The sequence below is a fragment of the Periplaneta americana genome, chromosome 5 (genome assembly GCF_040183065.1).
Source record: "Periplaneta americana isolate PAMFEO1 chromosome 5, P.americana_PAMFEO1_priV1, whole genome shotgun sequence".
Classification (NCBI taxonomy): domain Eukaryota; kingdom Metazoa; phylum Arthropoda; class Insecta; order Blattodea; family Blattidae; genus Periplaneta; species Periplaneta americana.
The window spans coordinates 393,627-405,740 of record NC_091121.1 but is presented as its reverse complement, the minus strand read 5'-3'; the positions used below and the strand labels follow the sequence as shown (position 1 = coordinate 405,740).

The window sequence follows — 12,114 nt, the reverse complement described above, 5'->3', positions numbered from 1 at the left end:
AAAAAGACTGACTGTGAAGACAGACAAATGGCAGGACTACAGTTTACAATGGAATTCTCAACAGCCATACAGGATGGCAAGTCAACTTAACCCTTATAAGTAGCTAATCTTTTACATTTGTCTATCTGCTGTCCACAGTTTGAGAGGAAGTTTCAACATGAGCAATAGTTCTCTTGTTAGTCAAGTAACACAACACATGGAGCAGTAAAGATACTTTTTAGTTGGTTATTTTACGATGCTTTATCAACTATCATGGTTATCTAACATATGAATGAGATGAAGGTGATAATGCCAACAGGATGAGTCCAGGGTCCAGCGCAGAAAGTTATCCAGCATTTGCTCTAATGGACGAAATAAGGATCCTGTGCTTTGTAAACATATGCATTTATGCTGAAAATAATCACGTGAGTGATAAATGGAAATTTTGGTTTGCCACAACAGCTATTAAATGTAATGCATCTGCACTACAGTTTCATCAGTTAAATTGTTCTAATTAATTACATCTAACATTATTGCAAACAAGGACTCTCACTTCGAGACAGGAACAGAGGTTAAGGGTGTTTGAGAATAAGGTGTTTAGAAAAATATTTGGGGCTAAGAGGGATGAATGGAGAAAGTTACACAACGCAGAACTGTATGCATTGTATTCTTTACCTGACATAATTAGGAACATTAAATCCAGACATTTGAGATGGGCAAGGCATGTAGCACATATGGGCAAATCCAGGAATGCATATAGGGTGTTAGTTGAGAGGCCGGAGGGAAAAAGACCTTTGGGGAGGCCAAGACGTAGATGGGAGGATAATATTCAAATGGATTTGAGGGAGGTAGAATATGATTGCAGAGACTGGACTAATCTTGCTCAGGATAGGGACCGATGGTGGGCTTATGTGAGGGCGGCAATGAACTTCTGGGTTCTTTGAAAGCCATAAGTAAGTATAGTGTTTCAAAACTTTCATTATAAACAAACATAAATATCAACAACAGCAACAGAAGAATAAAAAAGGACTGGATCAGTGGTTGATTATGGCTTCAGCTTCAATACAGGTAAAATTTATTAATATAATATTCATTTTCGCTGTGGTACATAAGACATAATAATGTTGTATATTGAACATTTTATGCAGTCCTAGCAAGCTAAAATCTCACGAGCTGCCACTGGTCCACAGTAAGTCCCAGGATCACATTGCGCCATGCCACATTTATGATCAGTGGAAACATGTGGTGTCAATAGAGAAATTAGTTAATATTACTTCAATGCTAGCAACCATTAATGAAAGTAACTGCACACCAAAAGATCATATTAAATATTTAAGTCCTGCTATACAAAATGAAACAATTCATAATCTTAGAGTCTGCCTTCAATTGACCTCAGTAACGTTTATTCAACTTTTAATCACCACACCTGTCAACAATGCGATTTTTATTTTTAATAAATGGCCCTACAACAATGGATATTCCACTCAACACAGCAATACAATAGTCGTTATTGCACTCCACACAGCGACAATAACAATCCACGTGTATTATTGAGAAGAACAACAATGTACTCCTAATTTCAACCAATGTTCACAAAGCACTATGTGGAGAACAAAATGTCAGTTCTCAGTTCACAGTTCGTTTGCCTTGGCTAATTCTTCTAGCTCAGTCACTCAAGTTCACTGCACGTCGAACCCAAGTCTTCCAGATGCGGTTCTCTGCACGTCGAACCCAAGCCTTCCAGATGCGTTTCCTTGCACGTCGAACCCAAGCCTTCGAGATGAGATTCCCTGCACGTCGAACCCAAGTCTTCCAGATGCGGTTCCTTGCACGTCGAACCCAAGCCTTCCAGATCCATTTCCTTGCACGTCGAACCCAAGCCTTCCAGATGCGGTTCCTTGCACGTCGAACCTCAGTCTACCAAATGCTCTCGAAAGCTGGCTTCCTTGCTCACTCGAAGACTCACTTGTAGACTTACTGAAAACTAACTCTCGTCAGCTACTCACGGTGTTACCACGAACATCTAGAATGTTATGCATCGCGAAGCTTCCACAACAACCCAGCTGAGGGACACACATGGTGTGGCTTGTCTAATTCTTTGTTTCACGTCTTCTCTAGTTGTTGGACGCACCTGGTAGATCATTTCTTTAATTCTCTCCCACAAGAAGGATTGCCCGTGACTTAGGATTGCATCATAATACAGTGTTTAGAATTCTCAAAGACAACAAATTTCATTCATACCATATTTATCTCCATTAGGAACTTGGGGGACATGACTTCCAGACTCGTGTTGATTTCTGCAACTGGTTTCCAAACATGGACTGTGATTTCGAGCTCAGAATTCTGTGGCAACTTTCAAAAGTAATGGCCAGGTGAATCTCTACAATGCCCATTACTGGTCTCCGGTTAATCCACACTGACTACATGAAGTGGATTACCAGCACATGTGGAGCCTCAACACATGGTGTGGCCTTCTCAGACACTGAGTCATAGGACCATACTTTTTTGAGAACTTGAATGGTAGAACGCACGCTTCCTCCGAAACATGTTGCACCAGTTGCTTCATGATGTTCCCCTTGTGCTTCGGTTAACGATGTGGCTTCAGCAGGGCGGCTATCCAGCTCACTTTTCACGTAGGGCTCAGTGAGTTATTAACCGGTTATTCCCCTATGGGAATTAGACGAGGAGGACCAGTAGCTGGCCTGTCTGATCTCCTGACTTCGTTCCAAATGACTTCTTCTTGTGGAGGAGAATTAAAGACATGTTCTACCAGGTGCATCCAACAACTACAGATGATATAAAACAAAGAATACAGAAGCCTTTACGTCTCTCAGCTGTGCTGAAGGTCTCTGTGCAATCGCGGATGTTAGGAGGAGATCAGAACATTGTTTAGCACAGGGTGGCGGACATTTTGAACACTTACTATGAAGAGTAAACGTACATAAACAACATACAACATTTCTCAGAAAATACCATTTTCTTTGCTTTGTGTTAAACAATAAAGTTAGAAAAAAAAGTTTCAGTAAAAGTTCTTTCTTTTTAAAAGTAGTTTCCAATGGCACCTTCAATGATACATGTTCTTATTTGAAATTTCGAAGTTGACCACAGGTACACCTACTTCTGGTTTGTTACGGGAAATGGTACTGCCACCAATCGATTCTTTACATAGGTTGGTTATCAAAATTTTTTTTAGGAACAATATCATATAGTTTTCGAGAAAAATGGTCTCTCTTTCTACATATATATATATATATATATATATATATATATATATATATATATATATATATATATATGTTGTTGTTTTCTAATGCCAGGCGTTTGACAATAAAGTCATTTGACCTCTTGCACTCCAATATTTTTCAAAGATATTATCATGACCAGCCACTGAAGCACAGATTTTGAGGTGTTCCGAATCCATTTCTTGGTTTGAGTTGCACAATGGGCAGTTAGGGGACTGATAGATTCCAATTCTATGTAGGTGTTTGGCCAAACTATCATGGCCTGTTGCCAATCTAAATGCAGCTACAGACGATTTTCGTGGTAAATCGGGATTAACTGTGGATTTTGATGCAAAGAGTTCCATTTTTTCCATTGGGATTGTGTTATCAAATTTTGTTTGTTGCAGTTTAAGTATGTAGATTTAATAAATCTTTTCACAGAGTAATACGTAGATTTAATAACAGCAGTGCTGCCCTTCTTTGCTAAAGCATCCGCATTCTCGTTTCCCAGGATTCCACAATGGGATGGTATCCATTGGAATACAATTCTTTTGAGTGATATTAACTGAGAGGGCATTTTAGTTATTTCTGCTGTTTGAGATGAAGGTGTGTGTTTAGAGACTATCGATAGAATAGCTGCTTTGGAGTCTGACAATATAACTGCATTCCTAAATTTATTGATGTGGCATAGAAGATTCCTGAGACTTTCACTTATTGCAATGATTTCACCATCAAAACTTGTTGTTCCATATCCAAGTGATCTATAAAGTGAGAAGAGACAGCACGTAACACCTGCACAGGCACCTTGTTCTCTGGAGATCAAGGATCCGTCGGTGTATAAATGAAGCCAGTTTTCTGGAGGATACCTAATATTAATTGTCTCTAAAGACAATTGTTTCAGTATTTCAGTGTTTACTTCTGATTTCAGTATTTCTTCTGTTAAATTTAGATTATATTCTATATTTAATAGAGTTAAAGGGTTTGGTTTAATTTGTAAGTTTTCTTTTAAATTCGGGATATTGATTTTCTGTTTTAATTCTTGAACAATGGATATGAAACTTTTTTGATTTTTCAATCTACAGAGAGGACTGTATGAATGCCAATTGTTTCCTGGTAATCTGATGTTTTTCATATTGAATCAGTGCTTTTTCTTCTATTGTCATTTTGATGCTGATAATATTAGTGAGGAATCTCATAGAATCTATTGGAGTTGTTTTGATTCCACCAGTAATGAGTCTGAGAGCTTGGTTTTGAACATATTCTATGTTGTTTCACTATATATATATATATAGTGAACCTAAATCGTTGATTCTGACTCGCTACACTAAAAAGTACATTAATATTTCTGTTTATAGTGAACTCTCGTTTCGGTTATAGTGAACCTTGCATCCTGACAAATTCTTATTTGAAGTCGGACGTTCTTGTATAAAATTGAAAGAATGTGTTGAGAACAACATTCTAAGTTTCTTGCCTCACTCCACCATCAAAGGGTTGTCATTCTGTTGTCAGGCACTGTACTCTACTGTTATTTCTAATCCTCCGCCGTCAAAGGGTTGCCTTTTGTTCTCAGAAACATTTCCATTATGGCGGATAGCATCGAAACAATGGAAAATGAAATTGCCTTCTTTTATTAAAAGCATAAATGAAGGTACGATTTCGATGGCTTTCAAACTCCAGCAACCCTCTCCCAGTTTCCATTAAGTGACCCGGGAAATTCCAAGGCTAAGTACAAAGTCACATCATAACAGCGTTTGTCATTTCTACCTGATCATCTGTTTCTAGTGTTCCAACAGTGAATGTACTGTATAAAAATGTCGAAGCGTAAAGTGTTTTCTTTGGAAGATAAGGCAAATATTATAAGTGACATTGAACGTGGTCTTTCACAAGCGGACGTGGGTCAACAGCATAGTTTAAGTCAGCTGTTCCCAAACTTTTTGAGCCACGGAGCCCGTTTTGAAGCAAAAGTTTCTCTGGAGCCCAAGAAATATTTAGTGTTCAGTTCTACTTGTCTATGTTCTATGAAGCATACTACACATGAAACGTATACGGAAGTGTGAATAATAAGGTACATAAATTAATAAAGGAAATATTAAAAAAAACTGGAGACAATATTATTTAAATATACAAAATGATGAAACAACCAGTTAAGATATTTTAAAAAATGTTACAGTGTTACTTGTACACAGAGGTACGTAGTACCAAAAGCAACAAGAGCAATTTAGCTTTTGAATTTAATATCGAAAGATCCTCCCCTAACTGAGACCAAAATTCAGGAAGTGGTTTGCTTTTAAATGATGCCTGGCAGTGGCTGTCAGAAACCACGTCTATAAAGACCTCACATGAGGGCTGCTGGTTTTGACTTCACTGAAAATGGATCTACAATCCACTCAAAATTGTCCAAGTGTTCTTTTATTATTGCTATGAATGAGTCATTCATCATTAAGTTATTTTCTTCTATAAAGTTTTAAATCAATGAGAAACATGTGAGATCCTTATTCTCAACGCTTTCTATGTAGAACGCTATCTTTTCCTTCAGCATGGCAATTTTGTCATTAGCATCGAATATAGTTTTCCGTTTCCCTTGTATGGATATGCTGAATTCGTTCATTTTTTTTTTAAATGTCTGCCAAGTAACTTAATTTGCACAACCATTCCTGATCAATCAAATAATCTGCTAGCAAACTGCTCATTCAAAAGTGAAGAAACTTCCGTTAGAAGTTCAAGTACATGGGAAGCTTTACCACGCAACAACCATCGCACTTACGTGTGTAATAACAATGACTTGTGTATACTTCCATATCTTCACACAGGACTTTGAGTAGCCTACACATAAAATGTTGTGCCTTAACAAAGTTTATAAATTTGACTACGTTGTCTAGTACCTGGTTTAATAATGCTGACATTTTTTTTCATTGAGAGGGCGTGTCGGTGTAGTACACGACTACATGTGCAGTTTTTTTTTTTAAGCTTTCTCGATCCTTGTAACAGTGCCAGCAACAGGACCTACCATGGCCGTTGTGCCATCTGTGCATACGTCAATGAAATTATCCCACAGTATCGAGTTTTCAATGAAGAAGACATCTATTAGGGAAAAAAATTCAGTATCGCTTGTAGAACAAAATATCTGCATGAAAAGAACCTAAAAATTTGTACCGCATAAACGTCATTAACAGAGCTAATCTGGGAAAGTCTGTGAATTCGCCAAGCAGTAGCGAAAATTTCCTTTGACTGATACGGGAAATTATGGAATTTTTAACATCGTTTGATAGATCCTGGATTCGATTGCCCACAGTGTTATTTGATAAGAGCAAACCGGAGATTAAGTTTGCAGTTTTTCCATCCACATGCACTTTACTACCTTCACTAATAGTGGTTTTATTAGTTTCAGCAAGTGTGAGGTTTACCAGCAAGAGCCAGGTCATGACTAACGAAGTACGACGCTTCCAGTGCTTTCTCGTTATTTGTCTTTACATGAGATAAAAATTTTGTCTGAACTGCATGGAGTTCGTCACTTTTTACATCTTCAAACTGCCGCAGATGGAGCCCCTTGGGGCTCTGCGCAGCACACTTTGGGAATCGCTGGTTTAAGTAAATCAACTGTGAATAACAGTATACAGTGTAATCCATTCTACAAAAATGATATATTTTATATTCTTGTTCACAATTTTATTCATTTCTGTCATTTAAGCTGAGGGGAGAGACACTTCGGATATAGTGAACAAAATATGCAAGTCTGCAGAGGTTCACTATATCACCTTTCCCCCTCTCTCCCCCATACACATTCTCTCTCTCCCGCACATGCGCACACACGAGCAGACTTACACTCTCTTTTTTACATGCACAGATGTAAGTACAGACACTGTATAAAATACAAACTACTATACCTCAATATTCTGGAATGTAACTTCAGAATTGACAATTATACTCATTGGTGTGGTCAAATCGGCTTCTTTCCAGTACTTGTCAGTGAGGCGCACTTGATAATATGCCTTATTTGTTTCCATAACATCTGGTCCACTGACAGTTAAGAAATCTTTCCCATCATATGGATATACCTAATTAAATAAATTTGATTATTAACATAACAAGTTACCATAATATATATTGTAATTAATCTAAGATTCAGTTGTTATAGAACTTACCCTGACTTGCTTCAAAATATCTGGCCTGCCAGAAACGGTTACATAAGCTGCCATTCTGGCATCACTCAAGTTGACCTGTTCTGAATGCACATACATGGCAGGCTTGAAAGGAATTTTAAATGGCTGGGAGAATACAGAGCCAGTGAACACATGCAGACTGAAATTTGTGTGCAGGACACTTTTGTTCACTGTCAGAGTTCCTGAAGGCAGTATTACACATCCATATGTACCTGAAAACATCAGCACACTGATTATGTTCTTCCTTGAAGTGGTGCAGTATTACACATCCATATGTACCAGAAATATCAGCACATTGATTATGTTCTTCCTTGAAGTGGTGCAGTATTACACATCCATATGTATCTGAAAATATCAGCACACTGATTATGTTCTTCCTTGAAGTGGTGCAGTATTACACATCCATATGTACCTGAAAATATCAGCACACTGATTATGTTCTTCCTTGAAGTGGTGCAGTATTACACATCCATATGTATCTGAAAATATCAGCACACTGATTATGTTCTTCCTTGAAGTGGTGCAGTATTACACATCCATATGTATCTGAAAATATCAGCACACTGATTATGTTCTTCCTTGAAGTGGTGCAGTATTACACATCCATATGTACCTGAAAATATCAGCACACTGATTATGTTCTTTCTTGAAGTGGTGCAGTATTACACATCCATATGTACCTGGAAATATCAGCACACTGATTATGTTCTTCCTTGAAGTGGTGAGCTCCAGATTGTATGGGTACATGCAAGAAAAGAACCCTGTCCTTGAATGGAAGTGTCCCAGATAAAATTTACTGGCCATTAAAATTCAACTCTACCAATCATTCTGGCAGAGATAATGAGTTCCATCTTGCATGCAGAAATGTCAAATCAGCTTTGGAAAGTACTGTCAGTGAAGTGGTAGTAATTATCATGTTTCAGTTATATTTTTGAAACAGAAAGTACACTGAGGGTACAAAGCTATGTGTCATTAATATTAACATCACAAAAACGAGGCAATGTAGTAATTACTGAGGTAACCCTTCAAAGGTAACATATCCTGATGAAGAATTAAATGTAATTGCAAATGATGGTAATATACAAAAGTTAACTGATAATGTACGACCCATATTTCACGACATAAAAGTTCTTGTTCATATCAAGTCATTAAGAAAACTAAATGTGATTACTGTAACTGGTAATGACGAGGATATGAAAGATGACAGAAATCATTTAACAGTAGAGGTGGTTATGTTATCCTAGTCAGACATACACAGAAAAAAGAACAGTTGAAATGTCAAAGAGATGTATTGTTTACTGTGTGCCATAACAACTTGGTAGCTGTGTAATATGAAACCAACCAGACAATCATGAACAAGGACCATCTTCGGGAATGTGACAAGTTTAAATAAAGATACCAACATAGTATAACGTTATTGGCATGCCAGAAGACAAATGAAGTAAAATCTTCAGAGTCTGCCATTAGAACCCAAAAACTAACCATATTTGTTGGGTTTGCTTGCACTACATATTACACTATAAATTAATCCTTAACCCAAAAGGTACACTAAAATCACATTTACAGAAAATCAGTCTAGAAGACAAGGCATATTTCATTATTGTTCCCTTGCATAATTTATACATTTTTAATTCAAGATGTTTATTTTTATCAATAAATACATATTTTGCAATAAATATAGTTAAAATAATTAATTCAAGGTCATTTATTTTTATCAATTAACCAGAAGCAAATGTCTACAGGAGCAGCTGCACTAGCGATGTGGTAATGCCAGGTAGATCTCGAATAATATTGTGTGAAGACGTTTTTCTGGTTTTTCGTTGGGGTTGACTGTACCATACAAATTTGTCTCCTCCAAGATATACGTCATTTGTTGGAGAAGTATTAGGAGAACAAAGTGGGGCTGTTTCATCACAATTTCATTAGGGATTTGTATGTCTCTTTATAACAACTAGCAGTAGCAGTAGCAGTAGTAGTAGTTCTAACAACTCATCTTATCTGAATCTGATGTTTGTCTGATTAGTACTAGGGATGATAAATCAGGGTTTGGGCAGTCATCGAAATGTGGACATTCACCTACTTCATCTTCATATTCTAGACACTGCTGCATCATTTTTGGAAAATTAGAATCTGTGGACATATCTGACATGGTGGGATATGTTTGCAATAACTGTGTTACATAATAAAAATTACCGAAACGAAATAAAACACAAAACATACTTACAACAATACTGAAGTTGAAGAACTACTACGTAACACAATATACCGGTCTGTGAGACCAGCAAATATAGCAGACAATAATTACACTTCAATAAGAAACAGTGACAACAATAAACTGAACAGGTTTAGATTACAACCACACTACAGCACACTTAAACAAGGACTAAACTCAAAGGATAAGACATAATATTAAGCAGTGTTGCAAATATTCAAGAAACAAAATACCATACCAGCTTTGCAACCGGTATTTCAGGTTAAGGATTAATGTGATAATAAATTGTATTATTGGTACAGCTGTCAGTATCCTCTTGAATAATTATACTAAGATGAAAAATGACATTATAAACACTCAAGTGATTAAAGACATCATAATGTGCTGTAAGTTTGGTTTAATAAATTGATTTTTATACAAATTAGTTAAAATATATCCCTGCACTATGTAAAAGTTTTTACTAAAAAGCTTATCTTTTAATTTAGTTTTAAAAACTCTACTATTATCAATATTTCTAATGTTTATTTTATTAAAAAGTTACACACCCACAATAAAATGGCTATTACAAACCTTGCCCAATCCTCATTTAGAAACAGCTAGGTTATGATTATTTCTAGGCTCATGAGAATGTACCGTATTACCAGAATCATATTCATGTACATGTTCATATATGATAATACCAGGGCATTTGGAAAGTAGTTACTGTTTCACACTAAATTTATTTAGGTTACTCTTGGCATTACATACTTCAAATATAGTCCTCTACCATGTCAACAATACATTGCCAAATTCTTGGCAGATGGGAGACTCCATCTGCAGCATCATTTCTGGATATCTCTCACTGATTGATCTAAAGCTCTTTGGTTGTCAGATCTTGATTGAAAGTGAATGCCTCGCTTCCACCCATCTTGCAATAGTTCATTTGGTTGGACTTCTCTCCCACAAGCTTCTTTTAATACCCTAAAGCACGGAGTTGAATTTTTTTCCTTCCTCTTGCAACCTGTATCTTTATGAAGCATTTTCTTCATACCTACTGAACATTTTTAGACTGATATTGCTTAATACAAATCAGAAATCACAAAATATGGTTACTTAAAGACTTTTAATTATGCAACGATCGCTCTTCTATTACATACTAAAAGATTCCGATGCACACCTCTGGGAGTTCTGATTTACAGCACTGTTGCCATTACTTATTGAATGCCCTAGTATTACATACAGTGAAGAGAGACTTAATTAATTGGATAAGGGGTACAATCCTTAAGAATACGCACAGCTTTTTTCTGAAAAAGAAAAATATCTTTTGCAGTGGCACTATTTCCCCAAAGTAAATGATATATAACGATATTGTGGCGGAGTAAATGTATATGTATCATACAAATCCTATTACTTTTTAACTTATCATTCCACTTCCTAACCTTTCCTTGAATTTCATTACCATGGGCGGTAAGACATATTTTATTCATGATTTCACATCAAATTAACTCTATATAAACTATACGAAAAATATAAATTAAAATTTTTGCACCTGCATTAAATCCTCAACACACAACTCAATTTCAGAGCACACACACTTTTTAACTCCACATTACACAAACACATCTCCACAGGAAATGCAATCAGAAGGTGCGAAGACCACCAAGTTCTGATGATGGCCCACCAGCTGAAACTAGTCGACAAGGTAACCTAGTTAATTAACACGTGATACTTTATATTCTGAAGTAATATTTTCGAATTACGTGAGACCTAATTTCCTCGTATTCCTTAATAATATCTCGACATTAAGTGAAATATGACCAAATAAAGCACATAGTAACAGCAAGACCATAGGATAGCACCTAGCGATAATATGAAATGATGTGATTCCTGCTGTGAGCGGAGAGGCCTTATTCCTAGATGGCATTGCTTAATTCCGAAATGCTTAAAATAGCCAATTTCTGACATCCTTATGGAACACAGCTAGGGTTGCCAATCCTCCCGTATTTCCCAGGACCTCCCGTATTTGCCCCTAATTTTTAAGTCTCCCGGCTGCAGTATTTTTCTTCTCTTCGAGCATTTTTTCTTCCTTATTTTTGCATAATGTACGAGTAAAAATTATTATTCTAAACACTTGATTTTGTCGTGAATGATGATTGTTTATATGATGAATTTTGTTGTTCAAGAGATGCATTAAAATGTGCAGTCTTCTTAGAAGGTAACGCTTGCCAGAAATGAGTTTTAGTGCCACCTTTTTAAAATAAAAAAATATCAGTATTATAAATTTAGAAAAACTAGGCTAGTTTTGTTCTACGCTTACCAAGTAGGAATGCTCATACAAAGAGGGCGTTTCATCTCATGAAAATAACTGGACAAGAGCACGACACATCTGATCAAGTCAGAGTAGCAAACTGCAATCGACTTCAACTATTACACGAGGCAAAATCTGTCTCAAAATACTCTTAATTTAAGCATAGTTGAAGTGTAGAAAAAAATTGTTTTTTAGTAACTGAACGGAATAATTTGTTAATTTTCTAAGTGAAATTTTGTCGATTCCTTAACCTTC

General features: G+C 36.4%; 1 protein-coding gene across 5 annotated transcripts in view; it reads right to left on the bottom strand.

Moving 5' to 3' along the window:
• Gp210 (nucleoporin 210) overlaps nucleotides 1–12,114 on the bottom strand; it is a 76,788-nt gene that overhangs the window by 12,081 nt on the left and 52,593 nt on the right. For 4 of the 5 annotated variants that reach the window (XM_069825237.1, XM_069825235.1, XM_069825240.1 and 1 more), the window contains 2 exons: nucleotides 7,343–7,572; nucleotides 7,085–7,255 (listed from right to left, as the gene is read on the bottom strand). In XM_069825237.1, coding sequence (XP_069681338.1) covers nucleotides 7,085–7,255; nucleotides 7,343–7,572 — 401 coding nt within the window. Of the gene's footprint in view, nucleotides 1–7,084; nucleotides 7,256–7,342; nucleotides 7,573–7,645; nucleotides 8,041–12,114 lie in introns of those variants that run through there. The other variant, XM_069825238.1, reaches the window with a different exon arrangement.